The sequence below is a fragment of the Benincasa hispida genome, chromosome 4, assembly GCF_027475165.1.
Source record: "Benincasa hispida cultivar pf3 chromosome 4, pf3_genome.v1.1, whole genome shotgun sequence".
NCBI lineage: Eukaryota > Viridiplantae > Streptophyta > Magnoliopsida > Cucurbitales > Cucurbitaceae > Benincasa > Benincasa hispida.
In genome coordinates, this window is record NC_143481.1 from 12,018,149 (window position 1) to 12,036,675 (window position 18,527).

An 18,527-nucleotide genomic window follows, 5' to 3' on the forward strand; every position below is an offset into this window, starting at 1 on the left:
AAGAAAAGGGAAGGAAAACGGAGACGTAAGGCCGACCAGATCAAATCAAAAAGAAGGAAAACGGAAAAGTAAAAAATGAAACTTTCCTTTTATTGAGGGTAAAATTTGAAAATTTAAAAAAAATTATAGCTTGACCAGTCGATATTTGCCATATTAGCAAATATTTTAGAAGTGGACTATATTATAAAATTAATTTTGTTTGTATTATTCGGTACAAATTTTAAAAGAAAAAAGAACTGGGCTTATCTTGAAAGACAACTAAAGAGGCCCAATCTAGAAGCCCAAGACCGAAATGCACACATACAATCCAGGACTCCAAGATAGTGTAACACGCAACAATCCACGTGTGTCCACGTGTCCATAACCAGACAAACGCCGCATTAGTTAAAGAAACCCATGTGACGTCAACTGATCAGGAAATGCCAGGTCGACAAATCCGACTGTTAACAATTACACAATGGAATAATGGATTAGTGTAAAAGAACGTGGGAGGGCGAGAACCAGAGAGTTGGGATGGGACGGTTCTGTTATCATATAATAAAATGAAAAGAAGGAATGATGTCCGATTATTGTCCGCCACGTGCAGTTTCCGTTGGCCCCGCTCAATCTTCCTCGACACTCCAATAACCATTCGACGTCGGATTCCTCTGATTTTCGTACATATTCCGTTTGTACAGCGTTTTCCGATTGCTTTCCCACTTCCAAAATGTTCTAAATTTCTTTTAACCCCAAAAGAAATAGAAGACACTTTTGGGGTTTGATTCGATCTGGGTTTGAATTAAGAAAAGGGTCTTTTTTTCCTTTTCTCTTTTTTGTTGGATTTCTATTTGTAGAGTTCAAGCAAAGTACGCTATGGCGTATAAGTTTTGTGAACAATCTGTTTAAATGCTCTGTTTTTGTTTTTTTTTCACTTCTAAGTTTTCCCAATTAGATCGTGGATTTATATTCATTAGCGATTGGTGGGTGTTCTTGACCAGATTTTTCAGGTACTTTTCCTTTTCCCTTTCTTCCATTCTCTAATAGAAATGTTGGGTTTTTTTGCCTTCTTTTGTAGTGATTTTTCTTTGCTTGCTGTCACCAGGAAGAGAACAAGAAACGTTGGTATTTGTTGGTTGTGGCACCAAGAAAAAAAAAAAAAAAAAAACTGCATCTGAGTGAAGTCATCTTTGGATGTCAGGTTTTTGTTTCTTGGTGTTGTAATATACTTTGAGACTTGAAGAGTTAGTGAGATGGAATTTTCTGCCCTTCTAACTTCGGTTGGAATTAATATTGGGATTTGTGTGGTGCTTTTCTCTCTGTATTCGATATTGCGCAAACAACCGAGCAATATAACTGTCTACTTCGGTCGGAAAATTGCTACGAGAAAGTTAAAACACTGTGAAACCTTTTGCTTAGATAGATTTGTTCCTTCTCCTAGCTGGATAGTGAAAGCTTGGGAAACATCCGAGGAAGAAATATTGGCTCATGATGGCCTGGATGCTGTGGTTTTTCTCAGGATTATTATATTCAGGTTAGTTACACTTCTCCTAACATTGCTTTTAACTTTTGGTTGTGATATATTTACTCTCTGCATCATCTGCCAAGTGTTTCTGTTGATTACTCTTTTGTTCTTTTAGTAAAATTTTTATCATGTGGAAGATGGTGTCTATGCATTGCTTCTGACCAAGTTGCTGTTTTCTGTTGGTTTAGTCTTTTGTTCTTTTAGTAAAATGACAACTCAATTGTTAATTTTTGCCTTTCCTTTTGTAGTCAACTCTTTCGTTATGATCAGAATGTATTCATGGTTTGAGGTATATCTAAATTTGCAGTCAGTCATTAGTTGGTATATGCTGTCTTCAATGTTCTTCATTTAATATAACACAATGCTGCCTAGACTAAGGACTATGGATCGGTTTCCATTATTGAAGTTATGGTGCAGAGCTTGTTTGCTTTTTGGTTGTCATTTGTTTTGTGACATGCATAATCTTTTTCACATTAGTTTGAGGCTTACGTACCGCCGTAGGATTCCTTTCTTTTACTTTTTGATGATTATAAATTGAAACGACGTTGTATTATCTGTATTCTTTCCACCATCTACAATCTCTGTGTTCTTGCAACGTGCTTGTATTCAACTTCCTGTATGTTGAAACACATTTCAGTTTTCTGATTTTGCTTACTGCAGATGCTAATTCTTTTGCTGTACAGCATTCGAGTTTTTTCAATTGCTGCCATCATTTGCATGTTTCTAGTGCTTCCAGTGAATTATTATGGCCAAGAAATGACTCACAAGATGATACCTTCTGAGTCAATCAATGTTTTTGGCATTGAGAACGTCAAGGAAAATTCAAAGTGGTATGAGATGTTGAAACCCATACCTTATGTATTCAATTTGTTTTGTTCTTAACTTTTAACTCATGATTTTTGTCTCTCCTCAATCAGGCTTTGTGCCCACTGTATCGCTTTATACATCATTTGTTGCTCGGCTTGTGTGCTCCTTTACTTTGTAAGTTGCCAAAGATGTTTACATATCATGTTTTTCTTTTACCACTGAACATTACCTTTATTAATGCAATTGAATTTGTTCGATTATCTTCTTCTCCCTCTCTAATTATTATCAGGAGTACGCGAGCATCAGTAGATTGAGACTTATTCACATCACTGGGTCTCAAATGAATCCTAGTCATTTTACGGTTTTAGTGCGGTCAATTCCCTGGTCACCAGAGGAGACTTATAGTGAAACTGTTAGGAAGTTCTTCACCAATTATTATGCATCAGATTACTTGTCACACCAAATGATATATCGGTCTAGTACCGTACAGAAACTGATGGTATGTATCTATTAAAATATTATATTGTTCAACTCATTCGTAATTCATCATCGAATTTATTTTAGTTCCCTAGGTGTATTTTCAAATTCTTGTAGTCTTCTTGCTTTTAAGTTCATTTCCTTCATTACTAGATGGATACAGACCTTGTAACATATGTTATATACTAGATTTTTTCGTTTGGAGCTTAAAGGAATTTAGCAAGACGAGTATGCCATCAATGTTTATGAACTTTATATTTTATAGAATAGATCATTGAAAGTAGATTGGCTGTTTGCCATTAGAATGACATCAAAATGGTTTAGAATGTAATGAAGCTAGTGTAGGACCATGTTATGAACATCATTCTATTGACGCTCAGGATATTGAAACTTAAATTAGGGAAAACAAGATGAATTGTTTTTGGCACTACTAAAAACAAAAATTCATAAATGATTTCTGTCATGTGTTTTAATGTAAATTTAGCTGTCAAATTTGTTGTTTCGATGGTATGCATATAAGCTACTTATGTTGTGGTTGTTGGTGAGAGGTCAACTTATTTCTTTAAACTCTCGACTCTTGAAAATATAATGCTTCTTTGTTCACTTTTGGAAGATTCATGACGGAGTTAATTTTCAGAATGATGCAGAGAAAATGTACAACATGATGAAGGAAAATTCGGTCGAAATGCATTGTCAGAAGTTAAAAGGAGGCTGTTTTTGTGCAGGACCAACAAATTCTTTTACAATTCTCCCTAGTGTAAATGATAGTGTGAATGACAAAAAACTATATGGTAATATGGATTTGATTGCCGGAGAAAAGGTTAGAGATCTGTTATATCTGAATAAAAAAACCCTTCCAAAATGGATCTTTGTTTGGCTTCTTGATCATTTATGGGATTACTATGTAATGTGTAGACAACTTTTGTTTTTCTAAATCAGGAGTGTTCTGCTGCTTTTGTATTCTTCAAGACTCGATACGCTGCGCTCATAGCTTCGAACCTTCTTCAGTCAGCAAATCCTATGTCATGGGCAACAGACTTAGCTCCAGATCCTCATGATGTTTATTGGTCAAATCTTTCTATACCATTTAAACAACTTTGGATTCGTAAGATAGGAATGCTGGTCGCTGCTACCGGATTCATGCTCGTGTTTTTGATTCCTGTAACAATCGTTCAAAGTATGACGCAACTGGAACAACTACAGCAGACATTCCCATTCCTTAGAGGCTTCTTGAAAATGTAAGTGCAAGTTTTGCTTAATGATCATGCGAACATCAACACAAGGAAACTTACTCGGTATCATTATGCAGGAAATATATGAGTGAACTGGTGACGGGTTACTTACCGAGCGTCATATTGATCCTATTTATGTATCTGGTTCCACCTACTATGATGACATTGTCAGCCCTGGAGGGATCTATTTCTCGCAGTGGGAGAAAAAGGAGTGCATGCCTTAAAGTCTTGTACTTCACGATCTGGAACGTCTTTTTCGTTAACGTATTTGCTGGGTCTATTATTCATACATTGAGTGTCTTTTTCAGTTTTAAGGACATACCTGCCCAATTTGGCAAAGCAGTACCAGCACAGGTGATAAACAACACACTTGCTTTATTTGATTATATTGTTCCCTTACATTTCATTTCAAGCTACAATTGAAGTGAGTACATCTGAAAAATGTTCACAACTCATATTGAGGTCCGATCATTTTTTAAACTCTCATTGCACATACTTTTGATGGCGTGTCCTCGATTTGATGCAGGCTAGTTTCTTTTTGACTTATGTTGTATCATCTGGATGGGCAAGTTTGTCTTGTGAAGTTATGCAACTTTTTCCTCTTACTTGCAATTTTATCAGAAGATGGATACTTAGAATCAAGATTGAACCCATTTATGAGCCTCTTGCATTTCCATATCACACCGAAGTTCCTCGAATTCTCCTCTTTGGTTTCCTTGGCTTCACTTGTTCCATCTTGGCTCCTTTGATCACACCCTTCTTGCTGTTTTACTTTTTTCTTGCCTACCTTGTTTACAAGAACCAGGTAAGTTCTGCCTCTGTACATTGGATTACTTCTTGTTCTTGCTGAATATGGCTGTTACCTAACAAATTGTTTTTCTGAAAAATTATTGGCCTCAGATTCTCAACGTGTATATATCGAAATACGAAACTGGGGGACAATTTTGGCCCATAGCTCACAACACAACCATCTTCGCTATGGTATTGGCTCAAGTAATTGCTCTTGGAGTCTTTAGTCTAAAAGAATCTCCAGTTGCATCAGGTTTCATAATTCCTTTGATTATCGGCACGCTCCTCTTTCACGAGTACTGCAGGCAGCGATTCCGTCCAATATTCCGAAACACAGCTGCAGAGGTAGCCAACTCGAAATGGAAACCGTGCATGTGTATACGTTTTCCTTCTCTCAAAGTTCAACCATGTTATTGTCTCAATTTTCAGGTGCTAATTGAGATGGACCGAAAAGATGAACAATGTGGGAGGATGGAAGAGATCTATCGACGACTGCGTACAGCCTATTGCCAGTTCACACTCTTGGCTAAACGAGACTGTAGTACGTGGGGGTGTTCGAGTAGTCAAGACACCGAAAACAGTGTCACAGATGCAGAAAGCGCGAGACCAGGTTACGGTCTAACCAACTTCTGGCTGTTATTCCTTGTTGAAGAAACCATGTTGAGTAAATTTTTGTGGCCATGCTTTGTTTTTTGTTGAAATTCAGGGAATCCCAAGCAAGTAATAGAGCTGTGGAATGATCCTTGCCATTTGGGTGAACCAGTACTCATCAACAAGTAAATTCTCAGTCTTTTCTTTATTTTCATGCTTAAGTGTTCTGTTAAATGTACAAATTTTATTTCAAACCATGTTCATTTAAAGACTTCACTGTCCATGAAAATATCTTTTTTGGGAAGCTCCTCAAAGTTTAGTGATATGTCAAACAGATTTAAGAATGTTGTTAGATATTCCCAATAAGTTAGTTGATATTGTGAATATAACACAAGTAATGATGATTCAGATTTTTTTTTTTTAGCATACATATGATAAAACTTTGAAGTTTAAGAGTCAAATTTAAATCATAGTACCCTAACTGGTGAGCATGGTAGATCGAAAAACTGAGCTGACTGATCAAATCGAAGTCGGTCAGCCAGAGAAGAAGAGCGGTCGGTGTCGATTTAGAAATATTCAAAATTGGGAAAAAAATTTAAAAATTTCAAAGAATAAAACCGACCAACCAACTTTTACTCATTGACGGTAGAGATCGATTTGAACATTTACTAAACCGACCATAGTCGGTCGGTGATAATTTGAGCGAAAAACCACCTCCGACCGACTGATGTTCACCCCTATTCTAAACAATGAACCTCACAATCATATCTAAATTCAAAGATTCATTGTGGAAACTATTTTTAGTTCAACCATATGATATTCTTGTCTAATGACTTTAAAAAATCGGAAAAGATGTATCTTAATTAGCTAATTGATTTGTGCTCTTTTGCTCATGTTGGTCAACTGAAGTTTTTTTTTTCTTTTTTTTCTTGACAATATGTGAAATGGGAGAATCGAACATCTGACTCAAAATTGATAATACAAAAATTATGTCAATTGAGTTTATGCTCGTTTTGGCATTTTGGCATATTGGTCGAGAGAAGTTGTTAAGAAAGATAGAGTTTAATATAAATGCAAATTTTGAGAAAGCTTTCAAATTGAAAAGAAGAAAAAAAAAGGATAGAATTTTTAGATCTTCACAATATACCTGAGGCAAATATTGGTGTGAAAGAGATTTCTTTTTAAGTACAATTGAGACATGGAGATTTGAACTTTCGACTGCAAGAGAAGAAGTGCACACTAATTTTCACTAAGTAATGCCGACTTTAACAACTATACAAGGTTCTACCATGATGCATTTATAGTTAGAATATTTGTTATTTAAAATCTACGTAAATAAAATATACTAAATGTATTTTTTTATTATTTATGCTCTTAAATTTTGCACATTAAATCGATTAAAATTCAGAACTTTCATGAGTTATTCCAATTTATATAAATTATTAGTTCATAAATATTTTCGCTCATTCAATTTAAAATAAACTCAAAATTATAGAAGCCAAAATGAGCATAATTTAACTGGTATCGTATTTATATTATCAACCTCAACGTTAGAAGTTTGATTTTTGCATCGAAAAAAATCTTTCTTACATCCTATCAATGTGACAAATAATTATATTATAATTGTTTTTAAATAATGAGAGAATGATGAAAAAACCCCTTATATTATTGGAACACAGTACTACCTTATTTGATTTGGTAGATATTTTCTTCGTCTTCTTCTATGAAGCACAGACACGGATATGGCTACACGATACGGATACAATTGGATACAACGATTCGTCAATTTTTAAAAAACTAAGATACGGATACGTTAAAGGATACGTCATTTTTTATATATTATTTTAATATATATTTCTAAAAAACGAGGATAATGATACATTTAAGGTATATTTTTTCTTGCTTAAAAAAAATAGGTTGTCTAATTTTAGATTGAAAAGGATTAGATGAGTTGATTTGTTTTTTTTGTTTAAAAAAGTAAGCGTAAAAATAGATACATCAAATCATACGTAACGTGTGTCTAATTCGGATTTTTTTTTACCTCATATAAAGTATTCGTAGGTATTCTTTATTTTCGATTGGCTTATTTGTTCGTTATAACCGTGATGTAACAAACTTTCTTCCTCTACCGCTTTGTGGCAAGCGTTAATGTGATGCTTGTTTGTTTATTAAAAAAGTGATTTAATCGTGAAAGTTAAGGATTTTAATTAATACATTTGAAGTTTTAATTGATTCAACTCATCTAAACATTTATGGATATAAATTTTTCCACTTAATTTACTATAATTTTATATTATTTTAAATATTTAAATTCTATTTTAGTCTTTAAACTTCGAATCTTATTCTATTTTTGTCACTAAACTTTTAAAAATGTTCATTTTAATTCCTAAACTTAAAAAAAATGTTTATTTTAGTCCTACTATTAGAATTATATTAACTTGAAGTAAAATGTCAATAACCAAGTCTTTTAAATTCTCTCCTTTGCCACTTTAAACAAAATTGAAACTCTAGATTTTTTAGCATAGCTAACTTATTTGGTAGTCTAATCATCCTAAAATACAAGTTATCTCTCCATTTTGTTAAAGAGTTAACAAAATCTTAATAAAATATGGATCAAAATAAGCACTTTTTAAAAGTTCACAGGCTAAAACGAACATTTTAAAAGTTGAGAGACCAAAATAAAACAATATTAAAAGTTTATAAGCTAAAACGGATATTTTTAAAAGTTTAAGAACCAAAATAAAATATTATTCAAAGTTTAAGAACCAAAATAAGATTTAAATTTCTTTTAAATTTTTTTATTATTATTATTATTATTTTTTTTTTGGTTTAGCATCTAAATTTAATATTGATAAAATGTAATTCCTATTTGCTTTGTCGAAAATGTCGAAAGTTTAATGGAAAATTGGAAATATTGAAAAAAATTTAAATGTTGATGAATATTTATACTTTTTAAGTAAGCTAAAATGTTGATCAAATCTATAGACATGTAGATGTGAGTCCATAACTTGGTATCTGCTGTTTATTCTTTCTCTAATATTCAAATCAATCTTTCAAAACTGATATCATTTTCATCTCACAATTTTCTCTATGATTTGTTTTGCATAATTAAAATTTTAAAAACATGTAAAACTATTTGGTCAAATTTAACAAATCACAATTCAACGCTACCATGTCACTCTAATCAACTAATATTTCTCATTATTCTTTTTAGTATATCTATAAAATTGATAAAGACTTCAAAACTCAAAAGTCAATTAATCAAATGAAAGAGGTCTTCATAGATAATTAAAAAAAAAATGAACTCTAGGAGAGATTTTCTTTGCTAGTCCTCAAAAAATTCATTATCATTATTTTTATTTTCAAAACTATTATATAAAATTAATCATTTATAAAAGTAGTCTTTGTGGTGCATTTTACTGATATTGTTTGTTTTGTTTGGAGTTGAAAATTTTGTTATAGCTTTTAAAATAAAAGTCATCAGATATATCAAGAAAAAAATCTCTCCATAGACCAAACTTCTAGTAGTTAAGCTTTCATTTGGTCGTTTTTAGTTTTTGGTTTTTGAAAATTAAGTTTATTTCCTTTTCATTTCTTACGATGATTTGCATCATTCTACAATTGTTAAACTCTTAGTCAAATTTCAAAAACAAAAACAAGTTTTTAAAATATATTTTTTTTAGTTTTCAAAAATTAACTTGGTTTTTTAAATCATTGGTAAAAGATAGATAACAAATGAAGAAATTTGGAGATAAACTTAATTTTCAAAATCCAAAAACCAGAAAAAGAAATAATTATTTTCTTTTATTAAAGTAAACAATATATAGACCATAGAGAAGAGGAAAGAGAATGCGAAAACAGAAAAAATAAAGTTAAGGAAAAAATACTATGGTCTCTAGGTTTGAAAATATTACAGTTTTTAGTCTTGAGTTTAATTTCAATTTAGTCATTAAGTTTAAAAAGTATTACAATTTTATCTTTGAGATTTGAATTTTATTTCAATTTAATTTTTAGATTTTAAAATTTATATTTTCAACGTTGATTTTTCATTAAATACTCATTTTTGAAATAATAACAAAGAGATATCTAAATGGTTGCAGAAAACTTCAAACTTATTCTCAAAAAAAAATGGGGACCAAACCAAAAGGGTTCATTTTAAAATTTATTATTTCCATGGTAATGAATCTCATAATCAAAGTTTTATAAGAACGAATTATTCAGATTACACAGCAAAAAAGCTAAGCAGGCCATTTTAAATTTTAATAAAACACACAATTGACGTACAAAAGAAGAAAAAACAATATTTAATTTAATATTATTATTATTATTATTATTATTATTATTTTGAATTTGAAAAAAAAAATAAAAAGGTGGGGAAGGAAGTCATTATTTGGCTGTTGGTTTTGGCATAACCTGCGCAAGAATATTGCCCCAATCACGGAACACCAATTTTATTAATTATTTATTCATTTTATTATTATTATTATTATTTATTTTGGTGTTTTGTTTTGGACATCTTCTGCTCTGGTTCTTTTTCTTTAGGGATATTCTCTTTCTTAACTTTACGCTCTCTAATTACTTCTGGTTATATTATTATTATTATTTATTAAAATATTATCTTCTCTTTTATTTAATCAAAATGACTTCCAAATTGAATTTTGTTTTGATGTATTTTAAATATATTTGGTTTTCAGAATTGGGAGCTTATGTAGATTTCCACTACAAATTTAGCTTAAATTATTTATTGTAATGTTGGATTAAGTAATTTCAATATATCTCAACATTCTTCTTCTTTTTATATTCAGCATCAAATGTCCAAAATCTCTATTTTACTTTGGAAAGAAAGTAAGTTTATTTGAGTTTTGATTTTTATATTTGGTTAAGATGGGAGATTATCTTATAGATACTAAATACAAGGTGTGAGTGAGATGGTTTGATGAAAATTTTTAGTCAAAAATTTAATACAACGATGGTTTCTAAATCAATTCTTAAAAAAAGAAAAACCGATTTAAATCTTAATCAAACTCGCTACCAATTTATTTTTACAATAATATGATATATTATCTATTTTGAATATATATATAAGTTCTTATGACTTTTCTTCTATTTTCATATCCATAAGGTCTCATATTGTTCATCAGTTTAGTTTCATTCTCTTAGGCCAGATATATATATATATAATCTATTGCAGTAGGAAACCTATCCATTTTTTAAAAAAGAAAAAGGATTAAAACCTTAATTACAAAGTAGTGTACAAGAGTAATATAACAATGGATGTATAAATATGAGTATGATTAGCTTGTTGTACTTTATTATGAAGACTTGCATGTATAGAGTATTAAAAACTTGGGCAATCTTCAAATCCTATACTCCACCTTTACCTCTCTATGATTAAGCTAAATAGGATTGTGACCAACCCTAAAAAGATAATGGCTGCTGAATAATAATGGTGCTAAATCTACAAATAAAACCCACACCCTAGGCTTTTCACCATTATACATTTATCCCTACCATTCTATTTCACAATTATATACAAAATCAAATGCAACCGATTTAAATACAATATAAAAATCAATCAATATTTATATGTCATATAAATTTGTCCAACTCTTCAATGTCATACCACTTTATCGTTAATTGAGATTAACAATCAATTTAACACAAACACCATTTAGAATTATATTTCAAATCTTAGAAACCTAGGGTGTTTGGGGTAAAGATTATCCTAAGACTTTAATAATCACCTCTTAAACCTTCAATTAATTACAGTTAATATTATTTCAAAACCCTCATTAAAATAGTTTACACTTCAAACATATACTATAACCTAAACTAAAATAATCTACACCCAAACACATATTATTATAACCCAACTATAATAATCTAGGACTACAATAATCAATTACTTGCATCAAACGTCTCCTAAAATGTCACTTTCAAAATTTCAGAGACCAAATAGACACAAACTTCAAACCTCAAGAATCAAAAATGTAATTTATCCAAATATATGTATATACACACACATTTAAAGCCTATATTCTCTTTAAGGGCATGATGACATATAATGCAGTCAAGCCTCTCAAACTTTCAACTTAATTTAACTACCCCAAAAGAACTTTTTTTTTTTTTTAAAAAAAAAAAAATACTATTAAAAAATATCAATCTAATTTCAAATCATAAAAACAAAGTTTTCTTCTTCATTTTCTTTTAAAACAGCCACTCTTTTTCTAGTTTCATTTAAAACTTAGGCTAACATTTCTAACGATTTATATTTTTACTTACAATTTAAAATCAAAATTTACATAAAGCATTACCAAAGTAAGACTTAATTAACCACAAATTAACAAATCAAAGTAGTAACTCATGAGCAGCAAATATAAAGTTAAATAATTCTGATCAAAAGGTGTATGAATGAAAATGAATTAAAGCATGCAAAATCCAAGAAAAAATGATGATGATGATTGAATATGGAAACAGTGAAGAGAGTCAAATGTGTAGAGGAAACAAAAACAACATTATTAGTTTTTTTTAAAAAAAAGAAAAAGAAAAAAAGAGACAACTGTTAATGAATTATGGTACTTTTAGTCAGACAAATATAAGTACCATTAGCATTGTGTTCCTTTGACCTTCCAAAAAGATTTTTAACTCAAAACACATGTGCACTCTTTAACATTAGGCGGCTTTACCTGCAACTTCTTCACCAACCACAAACCACTCATTTTTAAGCTTCCATTGCCATGCAACAAATTGAAATCAACCTTTTTTTTTTTTTCCTTTTTTCTTTTGCTTTTAATTTATGCCTAGCTATTATTGTTATTGCTCTTATTGAGTTTCTTCTAATTATATATTCTTCTTTGAAATGGATTTACCTTTTTCTTTTGTTTTTAAATAATAGAGGGAGAGAACAAAACAACTTTGGGATTGTTGTTTTCAGACTTTATTATTTCTTTTCTATAATTAATGTATACTACTAATCAAAATATACTATGTATTCTACTTTTGTATATATACATTTAATTTTTAAGATTTATTCCAATTATTTGCAAGTTGCATCATTTGTAAGTTGGTAATTAGTTGTTCGATTGTCCAATGAACAAAGTGGCTCTGCTCTTCTTCTCCCTGACCTTAAAAATAGAGAAATAAATAAGAAAAGGGTTTAAATATTAGAATTGATTCATTATAGGAACCTATTTTAAAAAGTGATCATTTTGATCGGTCCTTTTATTTTCATTTTTAAGGGACGAAAATTGTTGTTTTTTAAAGTTCAAAGACCAAAATAAACCAAAGAAAGTATAATTGATCGAAATGAATATTTTGAATGTAAAGAGGCCGAAAAATGAACCAAAATGAATATTTTGAAAGTATAAAAACTCAAATGAACCAAACTCAAAAGTAGATAGACTAAAAATAGTATTTAACATTATAAAAAAATTAAATCAATTTATACGAATGTGTTATTTTAGTTGAACAATTTAAATCTTTAACTTTTTAGTCAAAAACATATATCTAAAACGGTTTGCTACATATATTTCATATATGGTTATTACTCTTTGACATACAAAAGGTAGATATTTGATGCAAAAATAATATAAACGAATTCTTAATTTATTAAATTATGTGAAACAAAAGCTCTAAACAATTATTTTCCATATCCTTTCCCCTCGCATTTTTCTGTTTGAGGCCTTTATAATTATGATTAAGTGAAACAAAAGCTCTATAAACTTGTGTAAATCCTTATTTTAATGAATGTTCCTCCCAACAAATAAATAGTCGTTGTAATATTATATCTAAACACAATTACCTCTTTTGCAATACGTTAACATTTAGCATCAAAATATGAACATAAAACAAATTAGTGACACAAAGTTAAATTTGTTTGAATATTAATTATCAACATACCATGCACATCTTCTTGGATGCCATTTAGGGACCTTAAAACCAAATATATGGTCAACTCCAGCATTGATCTGATATGAAAATTTAGGGTTTCATTGTTTTTCCCTTTAAATTAAAATAAAAACTCTTTAGGTTACTCAGTCATCTTGACTTAACTCTACAAAATGACATGAATTCAAATCTTTTTTAGTCTCAAATTAGATTACCCTACCTACGAATTATTATAATAATCAAACCCAATCTCCAATTTTCTTACGCTTTCCCATTTGTCAAAAAAAAAAAAAAGCACCATATATGAGCAAGTTTATTTTCAACATAAATATATATACAATTAAAAAAAAGTTAGGGCATTTATGTTTGCTAAAGTCTGAAGCAACAAAATTAGGTAATGCTCTAATTTCGAGAGATTTCATGTAGGGGAAAAAAAAAGCTTTTGAGGTCAAATTACAGATCCCAATGAAGTTGTAGCTGTAATCCTTTAGCAAATTACACATGAGAGAAGAGAACAACCCTACTTTTTGAAACACTTTTCAATTCAACAGAAAAAATAAAACATCACTCAGAAAGGAAATTTGAGAGAGACTAATAATTCAGACAAAAGTCAGATAAAATTATAGAATTTAAAATCAATTCTACAATTGCTGAAGGTAATGACAATAATAATATCTAAATTCAGACATTTTTATGAGAAAATGAATATTGCAAAAATCTATTGGAGAAAACACTCTCCTTATTATCAGCTAATTTCAGACAATAAAGTTAGCGGTCGGAACTAAATTAAAAGACAGGATATACTTATATATAGTCATAATTAATCAGTTTCCAACCAACAATAAAAAAAGAAAAGAAAAAACCAAACATAACAATATTTATGTTTCTTCCCCCTAAAATTATTGTCTAAATCAAAGGAAAATCCAAACCCCAGCCTCCAAATTCACTCTATTGCTAAAAAGAGTCTATTTTTATTTAACTTTACATCATGTCCTAGCTCCATCATGATCATAATGCATTGTTATGATCTAATATCCTCAAATCATCAAACTTAGCTTCATATTCTTGAGTTGTAGTAGTAGCTGACACATCTTGCAGCAACATTTCTTCATAATTTGGAAGGCAAGAAGAAGAAATTTGAAGAGACCCCATTTGATCATTATTCCCACTCATTATCTGATGATCTCCATATAAAAATTCAAGTCCACACAAAACCCTCCTTGGATCTTCATAATTGGCCATGTTATAATTCTCAACCTCCACCATTTGGCTGTTGTTGCTACTACTTTCCCCTTGCATAATTGGCAAAAAATGACCATACTCATTTCCATTATTATTGTTACTACTATTATTATTATACACACTAATTTCTTGATCCATGAAATGAACTCCAAATTTGCTCAAATCATTTTCAATTGGCTTCCCAAAGGGAGGCAAATTGTTGTTGTTGTTGTAGTGAGGTGGTAAAGGGAGGTGCTGCTGCTGAGGCCAATAAGGAAGAATATTGTTCAATGAAAATATGGAATTATTATTCTCACCCATATGAGTTATTGTTGTTGTTGTGTTGTTGTTATTCTCTGATGATGATGATGTTCTCTTCATTTGTTGCATTTGCTTTAACCCATTTCCTCTACGAGTTATTGCTTGTTGATGATGATCTTTTCTTTGCTTCCCAAATAGCTTCTTCTTCAACCTTGTGTTCCAATAATTCTTTATATCATTATCTGTTCTTCCCGGTAATTGTGCTGCAATTATAGACCACCTATATTCCATTCCGAAAACACCATTTATGCATAACCCCAAATTTTTTCAAAAGAAAGATACGATCTTATTACGCATGTATGAAACGATATTACCTACTCAGAGAAATACAAAAAGAAGAATAATCCGTAAAAAGAGAGAGATATGGATGAGATATTTTTTAAAAAAGTGATGCAATAGGAGGACTTCTCAAGTGGTCACCGAACTTAGTACTACTTTTACCCAAACACTTAACTGTGGAGTTTTGATGAGATCTAGTGTGCATTAGTGTTGATATGATCACACCCATATTTCTATTTATAATATTAGATCACTCTACTAGACTCAGGAACTTAAATGGGATGATAAATTTGAAAATTAGTACAAAGTACATTTGGTTATCAATATTAATCAGGGGAAGAAATGAAATTGTTTAGGTGTTGTTTGGTAACCATTTGGTTTTTTGTTTTAATTTTAGAAAATTAAACTTACAAACACCCCTTTCACCTCTAAATTTCATGCTTTCTTATATACTCTTTACCCATGTTTTCAAAAATCAAGTCAAATTTTGAAAACTTAAAAACTCATTTTCAAAAATTTGTTCTTTTTTCCTTCTTTTTTTAGAATTTGACTAAGAATTCATCTCTTATATTTGAGCAACATGCAAACCAAAATGTGAGAAAATAGGCTTAATTTTCAAAAATAAAAAATGAAAAACGAAATGGTTACCAAACGAAGACTTAGATGTTGTGATAATATCTAAAATTACCCTCAAACAAAAACGATAGATCAATCATTTAATTGATATATATGTAGCTATATTTCATACCCTTTTTGAAACTGAAACCCTAATTAAGGCTGTAAAATGATTTGGGGTTTTTTTTATGGGAAATTTAAATGGAATAGAAAAAATAATTTTTTTAAAAAAAAAGTTACCTGCTTCCAATACTAACATAGAGACTACAAATGATTCTGTCTTCTTCTTCAGAGAAACCTCCATGCTTAATATTTGGACGAAGATAATTCAGCCATCTCAACCTACAGCTTTTCCCACATCTCTTAAGGCCTACTTTTTTTTAAAAAAAAATGATTTTTAATATAAGTTCATAAAATAGAAATCCAAAAGCAAAAAGAGATCATCACAAAACCACAAAAAGAAGAAAAAAAGAAAGAATAATTTTACCAATTTTTTGAGGCAAAGCAATCCAGTTGCCACCAGTTCCATGTTTCTCAATATAAGACTTGAGTTTTGCATCTTCTTCAGGGGACCATGGCCCTTTCTTAACATTGGCTTTGTCACAACAAGGAGCTCTTCCCATCTTCTTTTTTCTCTCTTTTTTTCCTTTCTCTCCTAATCCACAAAACTATGAATTATAAGAAAGAGAGAGAGAGAGAAATTTTTTTAAAAAAAAAAAAAAAAAAAGTGGGAAAAACATGGATGCTGAAAAGGCCAATCTGACTAAATATAAAAAGAAAGAAAGAAATAAAAAGGTGTGGCATAATGCAATAGAAAATTAAATGAAGGATGACAGAATAAGGAAAACAAGGATGTTTTCTTCTTGTCCTTTTATCACTATACCATAATAATTACTGTGTATTGTATGTACACATATGACATGACACTACATTTATATTTTTAAATAGAAAAGACAAAATAAATAAATAATAATATATACGTATTATTATTGGGAGTCGAGACATGCACTTTGAAACAACATTCTACGAACTCTATATATGAAAAAGTAGAATCCCACACACATGTAATGTAATAATACCTCAATTTGACCAAAAGTAACTGTCTAATCAAAATCTCATTTTAACTTTTTCTTTTTTACAATTCTTTCTAAAATATTGTTTCACTTGAGTTTTTTGTACTACCGTATGTATTTAATTTGTCTGGATCTCTTTTATGGTTGGTGGAAATGATAGACTATTACTCAAAATAAAACAACGATGCTTCAATTAATCCTTTCTTCCCTCCTTTTGACCTTTGATTTTTCTACTTTATCTCTATTATGTTTATCATTTTTTTTAGATGAAGTCTCATATTTATATAATATACTATCAAAGTGTATACAATTTTAAAAAAATAAATTCGACCCAAGAAACTTGAGAGATCAAGTTTAGGATCTCATATTGAAAAGGTGGATAGACCTTATAATCTTTGTAAGATAAATCATCAGTCATTTCTCTTCTTTTTCGTTGGTTTTGAAATGGAACTTCATGTTTATCTACGTCCCGTTTGGTAACTATTTCGTTTTTTGTTTTTGGTTTTTGAAAACCAAGCATATTTCCTTCTCATTTCTTTCAGTGGCATGCATCTTACTTAAGTACAATAGTTGAATTCCTAGCCAAATTCTAAAAATAATAACTAGTTTTTAAAACCTACTTTTTTTAGTTTTCAAATTTTGGTTTGGTTTAAAAGTAGATAAGAAATGAAGAAATCTGAGGTGAAAGTAATGTTCATAAATTTAATTTTAAAAAATAAAATGGTTACCAAACGGACCCTAATAATTTATCCCTATTGTAATTTATATAGGTAATTAGGAACCCCTTAAAAAAAAAACTATATACTAGTCTTTCTCTCTAGTTTCATAAGGGTGGTATAATTTTTTAATTATCTTATCCATTAAATTATAAGTTTGGATTGATGTTTTTTTAAAATCTACTTTTTGATGCTAAACACATGGATTTACATTTTAGATTCTTTATCCAGAAGGCAACATTGTAAAAGGAGACATTATTCTCTAATTATAAACTAATATTAATTTTCAATTATAATTATGAAAATACTAATTATATTGCATAGAAAGAAAGAGGAAATCCAAGTGTTGCAAAAGAACATGTGATGTCTACTAACATAATTTAATTTAGATGGAAAAATAATGAAAAGGGGTTTGTGTATTAAGACATTCTATAATTGAAAGGGAAAGTGTATATATATATATATATTTTCTTACTTTTTTCTTTATGAGCTTTAATGAAGAAAGAGAAACTCTCTCATTTATTCCAAGCTTCTTCAAGGAGGCAAGTAACAGGAACCCTAAAATGAAAAATGAAAAATAAAAATTGATTAGAGAGGAAAAAAAAAAAAAAAAAAGTCAAACATAAATATTTTAGTGATGGTAACATCTAAAGAAGAAAAGGGTATCTAGCTAAGTAATAGCTGTAGGGTTCTAGAAGGGTTAGAAAGAAAAGGATGAATTTAGAAGTAAATAAAATTAAAAGTCACACACTACACTGCCACTAACTAACTGATTATTGAAATTGTGTGGAAATTTGTTGCTTGTTTTTCCATCTTGGTAGGTCACCAAAATGACCAAAAGCACACATTATACAAAGACCTTTCAAAACCCAAGCCCAATTTCAATTAACTAATCACTACTTTTTTTTATTTTATCCAATTCATTAAACTAATATATACATATCCCTACTAATTTCATTATATTTTAATACATTAATGGGTCGTTTGATCCGCGGACATCCTAAATTCTCATGAGGTG

At 30.0% G+C, this 18,527-nt stretch overlaps 2 protein-coding genes across 4 annotated transcripts; one reads left to right on the top strand and one right to left on the bottom strand.

The window, feature by feature from the left end:
* Window positions 1-464: 464 nt before the first annotated feature.
* On the top strand, window positions 465-5,825 carry LOC120075871 (hyperosmolality-gated Ca2+ permeable channel 2.1-like). 2 transcript variants are annotated; one of them, XM_039029592.2, is made up of 12 exons: window positions 465-986; window positions 1,082-1,510; window positions 2,185-2,331; window positions 2,419-2,482; window positions 2,598-2,807; window positions 3,423-3,605; window positions 3,725-4,023; window positions 4,095-4,371; window positions 4,544-4,822; window positions 4,918-5,151; window positions 5,236-5,416; window positions 5,513-5,825. In XM_039029592.2, exons 2-12 carry the CDS (start codon window positions 1,230-1,232, stop codon window positions 5,584-5,586), a joined length of 2,229 nt encoding a protein of 742 aa, XP_038885520.1. In that variant the 5' UTR covers window positions 465-986; window positions 1,082-1,229; the 3' UTR covers window positions 5,587-5,825. The 2 variants fall into 2 exon arrangements, with proteins under 2 accessions (XP_038885520.1, XP_038885521.1); XM_039029593.2 differs by having other exon boundaries at window positions 561-986; window positions 2,162-2,331.
* An 8,241-nt stretch (window positions 5,826-14,066) lies between these two features.
* On the bottom strand, window positions 14,067-16,554 carry LOC120076539 (uncharacterized). 2 transcript variants are annotated; one of them, XM_039030399.2, is made up of 3 exons: window positions 16,208-16,554; window positions 15,961-16,090; window positions 14,067-15,046 (listed from the first exon to the last, which is right to left on the bottom strand). In XM_039030399.2, the coding sequence occupies exons 1-3, from the start codon at window positions 16,341-16,343 to the stop codon at window positions 14,293-14,295; spliced, it is 1,020 nt and encodes a 339-aa protein (XP_038886327.1). In that variant the 5' UTR covers window positions 16,344-16,554; the 3' UTR covers window positions 14,067-14,292. The 2 variants fall into 2 exon arrangements, with proteins under 2 accessions (XP_038886327.1, XP_038886326.1); XM_039030398.2 differs by having other exon boundaries at window positions 15,961-16,093; window positions 16,208-16,427.
* Window positions 16,555-18,527: the final 1,973 nt, after the last annotated feature.